This window comes from Chiloscyllium plagiosum, chromosome 17, assembly GCF_004010195.1.
Source record: "Chiloscyllium plagiosum isolate BGI_BamShark_2017 chromosome 17, ASM401019v2, whole genome shotgun sequence".
In the NCBI taxonomy this organism is placed as follows: Eukaryota; Metazoa; Chordata; class Chondrichthyes; order Orectolobiformes; family Hemiscylliidae; genus Chiloscyllium; species Chiloscyllium plagiosum.
Genome location: NC_057726.1, coordinates 29,459,180 through 29,470,910, shown reverse-complemented (window position 1 = coordinate 29,470,910; position 11,731 = coordinate 29,459,180). Strand labels below are relative to the sequence as shown.

Genomic DNA, 11,731 nt, shown 5'->3' with positions numbered 1-11,731 from the left:
CTGCTAAGATTTGCTTTCCCAAAATGCAGCACCTCGCATTTGTCTGAATTAAACTCCATCTGCCACTTCTCAGCCCATTGGCCCACCTGGTCAAGATCCTATTGTAATCTGAGGTAACCTTCTTCGCTGTCCACTACACCTCCAATTTTGGTGTCATCTGCAGACTTACAAACTATTCCTCCTATGTTCACATTCAATTCATTTATATTAATGACAAAAAGCAGAAGACCCATACCAATCCCTGTGGCACACTGGTCACAGACCTCCAGTCTGAAAAGCAACCCTGCATCACCCCCTTCTGTCTTCTACCTTCAAACCAGTTTTGTATCCAAATAGCTATTTCTCACTGTATTCCATGAGATATAACCTTGCTAACCAGTCTACCATGAGGAACCTTGTCGAATGCCTTTAACTAGAGGAAACTGATTTATCCAAGACAGAATTTTCAACAAGCAACATGAACACAGTAGTTGCATGAAGTGATGAAGAGATGACAGTGACTAATCTATCTATGGAAGATGGCTACATTTCTGCAGATGTTGTAATGATGCATCAGGTAAATGAAGAATTCAGTTAAAAGGAGAGACTGATGGATTGTTTTCATTTAAACTTTGGTAAGTTGATAACTCTGAGCTTCGCTTGAGAGTAGGATTTGAACTGGAGTGGTTGATAGCTTCCTACATGTTACAACTAGAATTTTGAAAGTATAGTTTAGGAATTATAGTTGGCTTATAGTCAGAAGCTACATTCTGACGTATCCAATGAAAAGTTTGGATATGAATATTATAAAATTTCTATGTCAATCTAGGAATTTTGGAAACTGAATAACAGGACTTTCTTTACTAACTAATTGTAATCATTGATTACAATTGCATATTTTGTCTTTGTGTATATATCTGAGAAATTTCAAATCTATCTTTTGAAGTCCATTCACAACTAATGTTTCTACACTAATGTTAATTTTTGTTTTGCATATCCAATAAACTCTAGATTTCTTGTACTGTAGTATCAGGAACTGCTCCTAGACCTTGTATGAACCCTTGTGTGCTCAACTTCAGCTAGTTAGTAAACTGTGGTTTGCTGGTATTACTGTCAAGTGAGTTCAGATAGTATTTATGGGGATAAGTATGTATATATTCATGCAAGAAAGCTTAACTGAGGTTATTTTTTTCTCAATACTTAGAGACATTATGATTCATATTGTAGAGGTTTCAAAAACATAGGAAACAGTTCCTGAAATCTCCTCCATTTTTCTTACATTGGTTAAACTATACATTTAACATCTTCTAAATTCAGTTAAGGGATTGAAGTTCAAGGTTTAAGTACCTCATGCTACAGTTGTGTCAGGCTTTATATGAATAGTGTACACTGTTCTTGTCTCCATGCTTAAGAAAGGATATATTTGTCTTAGAGGCAATAACTGCAAAGGGTTCATGGGGTTGGGCAACCCTACGTCCCAGGGATCAATGATGAGAGACTGAGTGAGTAAATTGGGTCTAAACTGCAGTGAATGAGATGAAGCTTGCAAAATTTGGAAGTAGCTTGATAGGTTACAATAAGTGATTTATTTCCCCTCTTTGGGACAAAGTCTTGGCAAACTTTAGCATTCACTTTTACTTCAGAAGGTTGAGGATATTCCATTGTTGTGTTCATGGTTTCAGGTAGACCAGGTTTTGAGATTTTGGAAATGGAAAGGATTTTGAGAATGGGTAAGAAAATGGAGTCGGGGCAGAAAATTTATCATTATTGTATAAAATGAGAGAGCAGGCTCAAAAGCTTTTTTCATATAGACTATTATAGAAATATGGTCTCTTTCTACGCTTGTTCTGAGATAAATTTGCAGCTGAAACAAAATTTTAAGTTGGCTTTACAGTTGTTATAATCTGGTATTTGAATACTGTGACCTACAATGTTAGCATTGGATTGTTTTTTAAAAAAAAAGATAATGCACAATCTTCTATTTACCGTGATGGAATTGATATGGCATTAGCTGTGTTGACCTTACCGTTTATTCGAGTGGAGCTAACAATTGTTTGGAATTTTGTGAAAGACATTGTTTGCATTCCTGAATTTACTCTGTTTCTTTTCTATTTGTGAATAAACTTTATTTTCAGCATTCACCTTTTGATTCATGCAACAAATTGAGGAAAGTTGAGCTGATCATTTGCCTCAACATTACTTTCTTGCACATTTCCAAATCCCTCAATTCCCTAAGGTGAAGAATCTATAAGTCTGTAAGTTTGCTTGCTGAGCTTGAAGGTTTGTTTTCAGATGTTTCATCACCATACTATGTAACATCAGTGAGAGTCTCTGATGAAGTGCTGGTGGTATGTCACGCCTATCTATTTATAAGAAGGGAAGGTAGATAGCACGAGAATTCTCAAAGGCATGGCATCCTAACCAGAACTCCAACAATAAAAGCATCAATTTAGATCCTATCTACCTTCCCTTGAGGAAAAAAAAATGAACCGGAAATGACATCACCCACCTTAAGAAACCAAGACCTGTAAATAGAGAGGCGGGATATATCACCAGCGCTTCACCAAAGACTCTCACCAATGATGTTACCTGTGATGAAATGTCTGAAAACAAACCTTCAAGCTCAGCAAGCAGACTTGTCATCAACCTGAGCTACAAATCTTCTCAAATTGTGAAGAATCTATCTCTGTGTCATTATTGAATTCAGCATTGGGAGCACCTCCAACCTCCTGGGGGTAGACAATTGGAAAGATTCACAACCCTGAGATTATGCTTTCTGGAGACTAAAAATGAGGTAGACCCAATTTACTCCACCAAGACAGGTTTTTTTTCCCTTGTATTTCCCTGATTTTCTTTGCTTTACAATTAGTAGCTGTTCCTACAATTGTTTCAGCCATAAGGATTAGACTGCCTTCCCCTAAACCTCTCTGCTCCTCACCATTGAGGTGACTTTAAACTATCTGTTTGAAAGTGCTTTTTGGTCATGTTCCAATATTTCCTTGCATGGTCTGGAGGTTAAAGTTTTGTTTCAGTTGCTCTTGTGAAGTGCCTTTGTGAACTTCATTGAATGCAAACATGGTTTTCAGAGTCTGTGAGAAACTCTAATTACACTCACTGAATTGAAATGCTACAGTAAGTTTAATATGAACATGGTCACTGTTAAATAGATGTTTAATCTTTTTCTTGTTGGCTGCCTTCGTAGGACCCTGATGAAGATGAACCCAATATTAGAATTATTCTTGAACATCGATTCTACAAGGAGAAAAGCAAAAGTGTCAAACAGTTTTGTGACAAGTGCAGCACCATTATATGGGGCTTGCTTCAAACCTGGTATACCTGTACAGGTGAATACTTGATATCTATCCTGTTTCTTCTTTGCTGTGGCCAGGATCTATTCGGAATAAAATCTGCAAATAGACATCTTGTGATTGAAGTGTAAAATTCCAATAATTGTATATTTTCAAATGCTTCTTTGGAATCCTACATCAAATATGTCTGTGGGAACCACTCTAGTATTTTTGTAAGGAAGCTTGCATGTTCACCAGACTCTGGAGGAGGAAGTGGCCTCATGAAGTCACTAATTTTCTTTAGTTGTCAGCATAATTGTTAACTTAAGTTTTAAAGAGTTACACTTTATAGACTTTGAAAGTGTAAAATAGTTTAATGTTTTTTGTTTGAAGATTCAAGTACTCCATTTAATCCTTTCTTTACAGATACTGGTCTAAGAAATTGAAACTTAAAAATGATTTTGCAGTTTTTTTTTGGGATTTGTTGCACTAATGTATTTAACTTTACTTGACAATATTTTATGCATTTTAAAACAATTTCCACAATGGCTGTATATGTATACACATTAAAGACACAGCAACTTTTAAGATGTATTCTGGCCAGATACTCTGAAAGGAAGTTGGCAGGCACAAAGGTTGACATTGAACAAAATAAGTTACTTTATGACATCCTCATTGTTGACAGATGTTTATAGATTAGTTTAGCAGAAGTTCTCGTGACTGTGCCCAAAGTTAAATGTTTGGGAAAAGACTTAATGGTATTCCATGAAAAGTGTTTTTATTTTGTGTCCCTTCTCTGCTTCTGTTCAGCAATATTTTATCTTTGCTGAAAAGTAGCCCATTGTTTCCTAAAAATGCAAACCTTTTTACATTTCCACAACTAACTTGTATGACTAATATTGTTATTTAGTGGTGCAAATTTATTCAGTAAAATTTGCAACTTCAGACTTTTTGTGCTCAATCCAGCCTTTTCAAATCAGTAAGTGTAATGGATCTTGGTGAACAATGCTGTTAACAAGTACACTGTTACTTCAACTTTAAGAGCCTAATTCACAGCTCCTCCCTAATGTGATGGAAGGAGGATATTGACAAGCAGTAGTAGTAAGCACACTGCTGATCTGTAAAGATGGACAGTGGCCACAGTTTTCTCATGCCACATTTGAAATGGGCAACCATTTGCAGTAATGATCGCTTTTGTGCTTGGTCCTGGAATATTTTATTGTTTTCAATTTTAAAGAAAAAGCAGTTTATTTCACGTAATTGCAATTAACAGTATACTGTTAAATTAAAGTCTGCTGTTCTGTAATGATTTACATTAACCTGTCTATCAACTTTGTTGTCTTTGGAATATAGGAGCAGGAGAAGGTTATTTAGCCACTCGAGCTACCATTCCAGAAGGTGGATAATCTGCCTCAACACCATTGTAACATACTATTCCCATATCCCTTGATGCCATTGCTGATTAGAAATATGTCAATATCTGTTTTGAATTAACTTAATGACTGAGCTTCCACAGCACTTTGAGGTGGAAAATTCTAAAGATTCTTCATCTCCGTTCTGAGATCATGTCCTCTATTTCTAGATCCAACAGCCAGGGGAAATATCCTTTTTGTGACCACTCTGAGTATCCCCTTGAGACTTCTGTAAATTCCTTTTGGGATCATTTAATTCTAAACTCTGCAAAATGGAATCATAGAATCCCTACAGTATGGAAACAAGCCCTTCGGCCCAATAAGTCCACACCAACTGTCCGGAGAGTAACCCACCCAGAACCTATTACTTTACATTTACTCCTAACTAATGCACCTAACCTACACATCCCTGAAAACAATGGGCACCGAAACCTGCACATCTTTGGATTGTCAGAGGAAACTGGAGCACCCAGAGAAAACCCACGCAGACAAAGTGCAAACTCCACACAGACAGTTGCCCAAGGCTGGAATTGAACTCTGGTCCCTGGCTCTGTAAGACAGCAGTGCTAGCCACAGTGCAACCTAAGTCCAATCTTTTGAGTGTCTCTTAGGACAGTCTCACAATCTGCAGACTCAGTCTGCTGAAGCTCTGCTGCTCTTCTCTATGGCAAGTATACCCCTGCTTAGGCAAAGAGACCAGAACTGCACACATTATTCCAGATAACATTTCGATTGTGCTCCATGCAATTGAAGCAAAACTTCTTTGTTCCTGTACTCAAATTGTCATATTATATTTGTTGAAAATATAATGCCTTTTCATATTGTCCTCAAAGCCTTGCTGCGTTTTCTTGTTTTTTTTCTCTTCACTATATAACTACACCCAAGAGAATTTTTCCTAACATTTCCATGACTCCAGTCATAATGTTTAAGTCATTAAGAATTCATTGACATACTCCCTTTGTATTTATACATGCATCAAGCCAGTTTAGCAACATAGATATGTGTATGCCAAAAAAATTAAAAATCCTGTAACTATTTCAAATATTGTAAAAACAAAAATGAAATTCATATTTTTTGCATGCCTCCAGCCTTTACCATTAGATCATTTTAAAATCCATGTTGAAAATGTATTTATTTACAGTTTCATCAAGGGGAATGGGAAAACAAGTTTGGTGATGTATCTCACACATTGCAACTTCTCCACAGGAAGTTAAATCTATATCCAGGAACTATAGTACTGACATTTGTTTTCCCCAATAATTGTGTTCCCGGGCTTCAGAAAATTAAGACTGCTTGTGACAAACTCATGCAGACATCTGTAGCTTTAAATATTTTCATAGAGGAAATTAGTGACATTTATTAACAAAAATGAGTTTTTTATTTGTTACATTATGTTACATCTAACATGAAGATGAAGTGTGGGGGAGGGGAGAATGAATTATTCAGTCCATATGATTTTTTTTTTATATTTCAATGAATGAAACAGTTTACTGATTTGATTACTCTATTTTGCTCCAATTACACATTCTCTTTGCCAATCAAGTTCTGATTTGTTCCTCTTTCACAGAGTATATTACTAGTTGAAATATGGACTTGGGTTTGTGGTGCAAAGTTAAGATGCTACATTTTGAAATGTGACACAGTAGAAATTTATTGGATGAAAATATTTTAGGTCCCTAATCATTCATGAAGTGTAAAGAACTATTCTTATGGGAAAGAACAAAATTATTCTGTTTGTGCTTTGAAACATTTTTGAAGACTTGTAGGGAGTAGCCACACTTACAAACTGAATGTTATCACTATTGTCTGTGAACTGAAGATGATTAATAAAAGTACAAAGAAATATGGGTTGTGAGGCATTCCCAGGAAATGATGCTTTATAAATGATGTAATTCAGTTATGTAATTTGATTATAATTCAACATGAGAGGAAGAAAATGTTGGTTCAATCCTTGTTTAAAAAAAGTTCTGCTACAACAACTCAACACAATGGACACATGCAGTCTAGTGTAAAGTCTTTGTACTGACGAAGAACATTTGTGGCCAGAAAGGAATGTAGTATCAAGAAGGTAAACTGACTGACTGACTAGCTCTGAGAAAAGCTGTGATTGATGTAACTCTTTAATGCTGCATGTCACCGTTTTTAATTGAGATTAGTATCCTTTGTTGGCAGGTTGTTATTACCGGTGTCACAGTAAATGTTTAAACCAAATTAACAAATCCTGTGTAAGGTCAAAGGTTAGCCACCAATCTGAATTTGAGCTCAATATCTGCCCTGAGGTGGGTCTGGACCGACAGGATTATCGATGTGGAGAGTGTCGCCAACCAATTTCTTTACGTGAGTGCAATGTTGCTATGTGATTTGAAATGCTAAACAATTGTCATATGATTTTAAATTTCAAATTCGCAATATATTTTTTTTCCTGATCAAGGGTAATGGAAGAGGAAGACTTGCATCAAAATCTCATCTGCGTAACAGTGTTGGACTATATTGTTGTTTTGTATTCCAGCAACTTAAGATCATTCAGAACTATGCATACAAAGTTAACCATGTGATCAGTATTTGATAAATCTTAATATTTTGAGCTTTATGCTTTCCATTGTATATTTGTACATAATTGAATGATTTAGGTGATCTTCACTGCAGTTTTGTATACTAATATTGGGATGTTATAACTGGATTATTGGGACTTATTTACCTGACTGTTCATAAAGGAAATTTAGAAAAGTGTCACATCACAGCAGCTCAGAGCCCTTGGGATAAAACTAGCCCCATGCTGGGAAATCTGCACCAGGTGGAAAATTTCACATTCATTGATTTGGCATTATGGAGCACGGAATGAGCCAAATAGACATTTCTCTGACAGACAGCATTATGTATGTTTTTGTTGAATTTCTTTGCATTATATCTGGTGAATATACTTTTTGCTGTGGAGTTGGGGAAATTAAAGGATCTATATGTTTGTGGTTGCCTTTTCATTGTCTCATGGGCTCATGTTAATGCTGTGTTATTAAATAATTAGTAGGGGCACGTCTTTTTAAAGGAAAATTTTTAACTTTGAAGTTCAATACACCCAAGTATAAAATCCAGTTTTTTTAAAAAAAACATTTGTGCTAAACCTATCCATTTTTTTTAAGCTTTTGCTGAGTATCTCAGCTTGTCTTGTTCTTTGTATTTTGTCTGCCAAAATTATGAATCTAGAATCAATTTCCCTAATGTTGACCTGCTTAGTCTATGTTATGAGTTGGCAATATTTGCAGGTGAGCATTGTTAGTTGTTGGGAGGGAACTAGTGCTCCAGACTTACCAGAAATTAACAAAATCTGGGAAATGTGTGAAAATCTCATGAAATCTAATGCCAAAAAGAAGTTCTATCTTTCCCATTCTCCTACAACACCATACTTTTAATTCTTTCACTTCATTGCTCCTTGCTAAATTTAAATCATTGTAACTTGTCAAAACAAAAGTTACATTGCTAATTGATTTTTTATTTTGCTATGGTATGTCTTTGATCTATGACCTCTTCTCACTAGAAACATGGGACTTCAGAACATCTTTTCATAGCACAGTAAATACAAGTACTAACAATGTTGTGTTAACTTGTTCCATCTTTGAAAACTGCCTTTCAAAACACTTTTGAGCTGAAATATGCACCTATGTAGTTGCTAGTTAATTATATTACATGTCATTGGCAATTAATGAAAATCCACAATTTTCTGTCTGTTTATAAAAGGGATTAATACTACACTGTGAAACAAAAATCTATTCCATTATGATTAGCTTTATTTTATTTAAATTCAAAGTATGTAATTATGGTAATCTAAAACAAAGAATTGTGAATCTAAAACAAAGACATTCCGGAGAAACTCAGCAGGTTTGGGAACATCTGTGGAGAGAAAAACAGAGTTAAAGTTTTGAGTCTAGTGACCCTTTAAAAGAACTGTTAGGAAACAATGAAGATAAAATCCATTCATAGGTCAAAATGTCTCCTTCTGTAAAGTATTTGTTTTACTATTCATTATATGATGAGACTAAAATCTAGTGCAGAGCTCATGCACACATTGAGTTGGTGTCTTTATAGAGAGAGAGAGAGAGAGAGAGATGGGATAGCTGTGTTCTCATCGTGTCCATAAATCCAGACATACTGACAGAGCCAAGATTGGAGTAGTGCTGGTCAGGCAGCACCCGAAGCGCAGGAAGGTCGCTGTTTTCAGGCACAAGTCCTTCGTCATCAGGAATACTGACCAGAGATGCTGGGCAACCCAAAATGAACAGTAATTCCACTGAAATGTTTTCGCCTGAGTCTCATTATTCTGACTACAATTTTTTACTCCTATTATCCTACACATTCTATTGCCATAGTCCATGCAGCCCTCTCTAGTAGAACAAGCAGGAAGATAGGAACATATCACCAGTTGTTCCAGAAACTGAAAACTTGATACTTTTGTAAACAAGTGACATGGGTGTTATATCATAATTCCCCTTCTTTTCCTTGAACATAGTCACCCTGATCCTGCATCATAGAATATGATACCAATAGTCGAAGCAAAGTCAACGTACTCATTGCTTTTGTAAATGCCACGATGACACAAATACAACATACTGCAGCACCAGTGTGTAAAATTCTGAAGTATTAATGTGTTCATATAGACCATGGAATGTGGTGTAACTGACCAGAGATGCTTGGATTCTCCGGTTAGATGGGTGAAATTATGATATCTACAAGTCCAGTTTCATTATTCTAACTTTTTCTTTAAAGCAATCTTCGTCCTTCCATCCATAGTCTTTTTACAATGATTTTGATTTTACACTTCAGGTGGTGTGCCCAGTGAAGCACGCATGTGTGACTACACCGGACGATATTATTGCAGCAGCTGCCACTGGAATGATGCAGCGGTCATTCCTGCTCGTGTCATACACAACTGGGACTTTGAAGCCTATAAAGTGAGTATTTTGGATGGGAAAAAGAGAAGGAAAACAATATGGGAAGAGCTATGGAGATGGAAAGTAGAGAATAGTAACATATCTGAAAACTATATTGATCATAAACAGAGCTGCTATTCCAGTCCAAAAAAGTCTTAATTTGTCGATTGTAATACTTACAATCCTTTGTGGTAGAAACCATCTGCATAGTTTTTAAGTTTTTTCTCCTTCTATCCTGATATGTCATTTGGCCATAGTGACATGGTCACAGTGTCATTACTGGACAGCAAAAGGTCATATAAACTACGTTTTGTGCATAATTAATTCATCACTTATGAAAGAAGTGCACAGTATACCATTATTAAGGCTAAACTATGACATTAACTAACACAATGAGTTTATATGCAGAGTTTAACTGTTTCATGGAAATTTTACATGATGAACCTTGCTCATTTAATACCATAATTACACATTTCCCAGAAGAAATATGAAAAGTGCAGGGCTTGATTTTCATATGAGGAGGAATAGTGCATTGGATCCTTTCCCAACATCACAATCTTGACCTAGAATTGGGTTACCTGCCTCTGTAAGCAAATCTGAAGTATAAACTGAGACCGGTCAAAAGATTATGCTTGCTTTCCTTGGACATCCGCCTAGTTTTGTAGATCTGTGGAGCTCTTTAACCCTGAGCCCCATACTACCTTCAAATCCTATATGCTTCCGCTCTCCCAAGCCTACTTCTCTACCAGTCACCCAGTATCCACTATGTACAGAACTCTCGAGTCTGGTAATAACATTGGGAAGTTTTTGGTATGCTGATAAAACTTCAAACAGAAGAATAACATACAAAATGTCATCCTCTTGAGTGATCATAAAACTATCAGGTTAGACAAATGTAATCCCCCGGGCCAACTGCTGTATAAACAGCCCTTGCTGAATTGAATTTTTTTTTTAAAGATTAGATTACTTACAGTGTGGAAACAGGCCCTTCAGCCTAACAAGTCCACACCGACCCAGACCCCTTCCCCTACACCTAACACTATGGATAATTTAGGATGGCCAATTCACCTAACCTGCACATTTTGGGACTGTGGGAGGAAACCGGAGCACCTGGAGGAAACCACTGGGAGAATGTGGGAATTGAACCCGGGTCTCTGGCATTGTGAGGCAACAGTGCTAACCACTGTGCCACCGTACCGCCCATAAAGGGGGATGTGAAAGTTAATCAAGCATTCCTTTCCTTACAAATATGGTGCACCGAAAGACCGAATTATTTTATAAAATATGGCAGCCCTTTTTGAATTACATAAATACAGATATTTCGGCTATCCTAATAAGGGCTTTTATTTAATTGAGATTACAAACCTGGCTGGTCCGGGGCCCCTCGGGGGAGGAATCCCGCACGAATACGGGTTTTATCATATCTGATGCTAACACATCCCGAGCATGTAAGAGACTTAAATATACACTCTGGTTAGTTGTAGGTTAGATTAGTAGATAGTTGAGTTTTGTTTATTTTTTTTTTTATTTTTTTTCGGTTCTTTTCTGTTGTTGTGTTTTTTTTTGTTAAATTTTGGCTATTGTATATTTGAGCTAATTGTATATCAATGTTTATATCTGAGAGTTTTGTTTATTTTTGTAAACTTGTAAAAATATTAATTTTCTAATAAAAATATCTATAAAAAAAATCAAGCATTCCTAATGCAATTCCATTGCACAACTCTATTGGGGGAAAAAAACTCCCAAGGTTTAATTAAAGGAGCCCAGCCATCTATGCAAGCCTTAAAGCAAAATAACTGATTTCTGAAAATTAAATTAAAATATTGAATAATGGTACAATTGACATAGTCCTAAATATGAACGCAGAATGGCATTTTATCCAGTGGATAATGTATTTTAAACATCTGATTTTTCCACTTTGACGATGCCAGTCAATTTACTGGTCACTGCACTGCAATAAAATATATTTAACTTGAACAGTCATTGCATTGCATTGTAATGTGAAGTTGGCAACAGATTTGCAAAAGATCCTTTAATCCAGAGCGGGGTTCCCCTGGGGTCATACAACTCTGAACTGATGTTGACTAAGTTATTACTCACAGAAGTTGGTTCAACTCATCAAAATTACAAT

General features: G+C 36.2%; 1 protein-coding gene across 3 annotated transcripts in view; it reads left to right on the top strand.

Annotated features, from left to right (window-relative positions):
* Positions 1–11,731, top strand: part of def8 (differentially expressed in FDCP 8 homolog) — a 57,037-nt gene that overhangs the window by 34,042 nt on the left and 11,264 nt on the right. For all 3 annotated transcript variants that reach the window (XM_043706775.1, XM_043706774.1, XM_043706776.1), the window contains exons 5-7: positions 3,182–3,323; positions 6,851–7,015; positions 9,494–9,621. In XM_043706775.1, the coding sequence (XP_043562710.1) occupies positions 3,182–3,323; positions 6,851–7,015; positions 9,494–9,621 (435 nt within the window). The remainder of the gene's footprint in view (positions 1–3,181; positions 3,324–6,850; positions 7,016–9,493; positions 9,622–11,731) is intronic.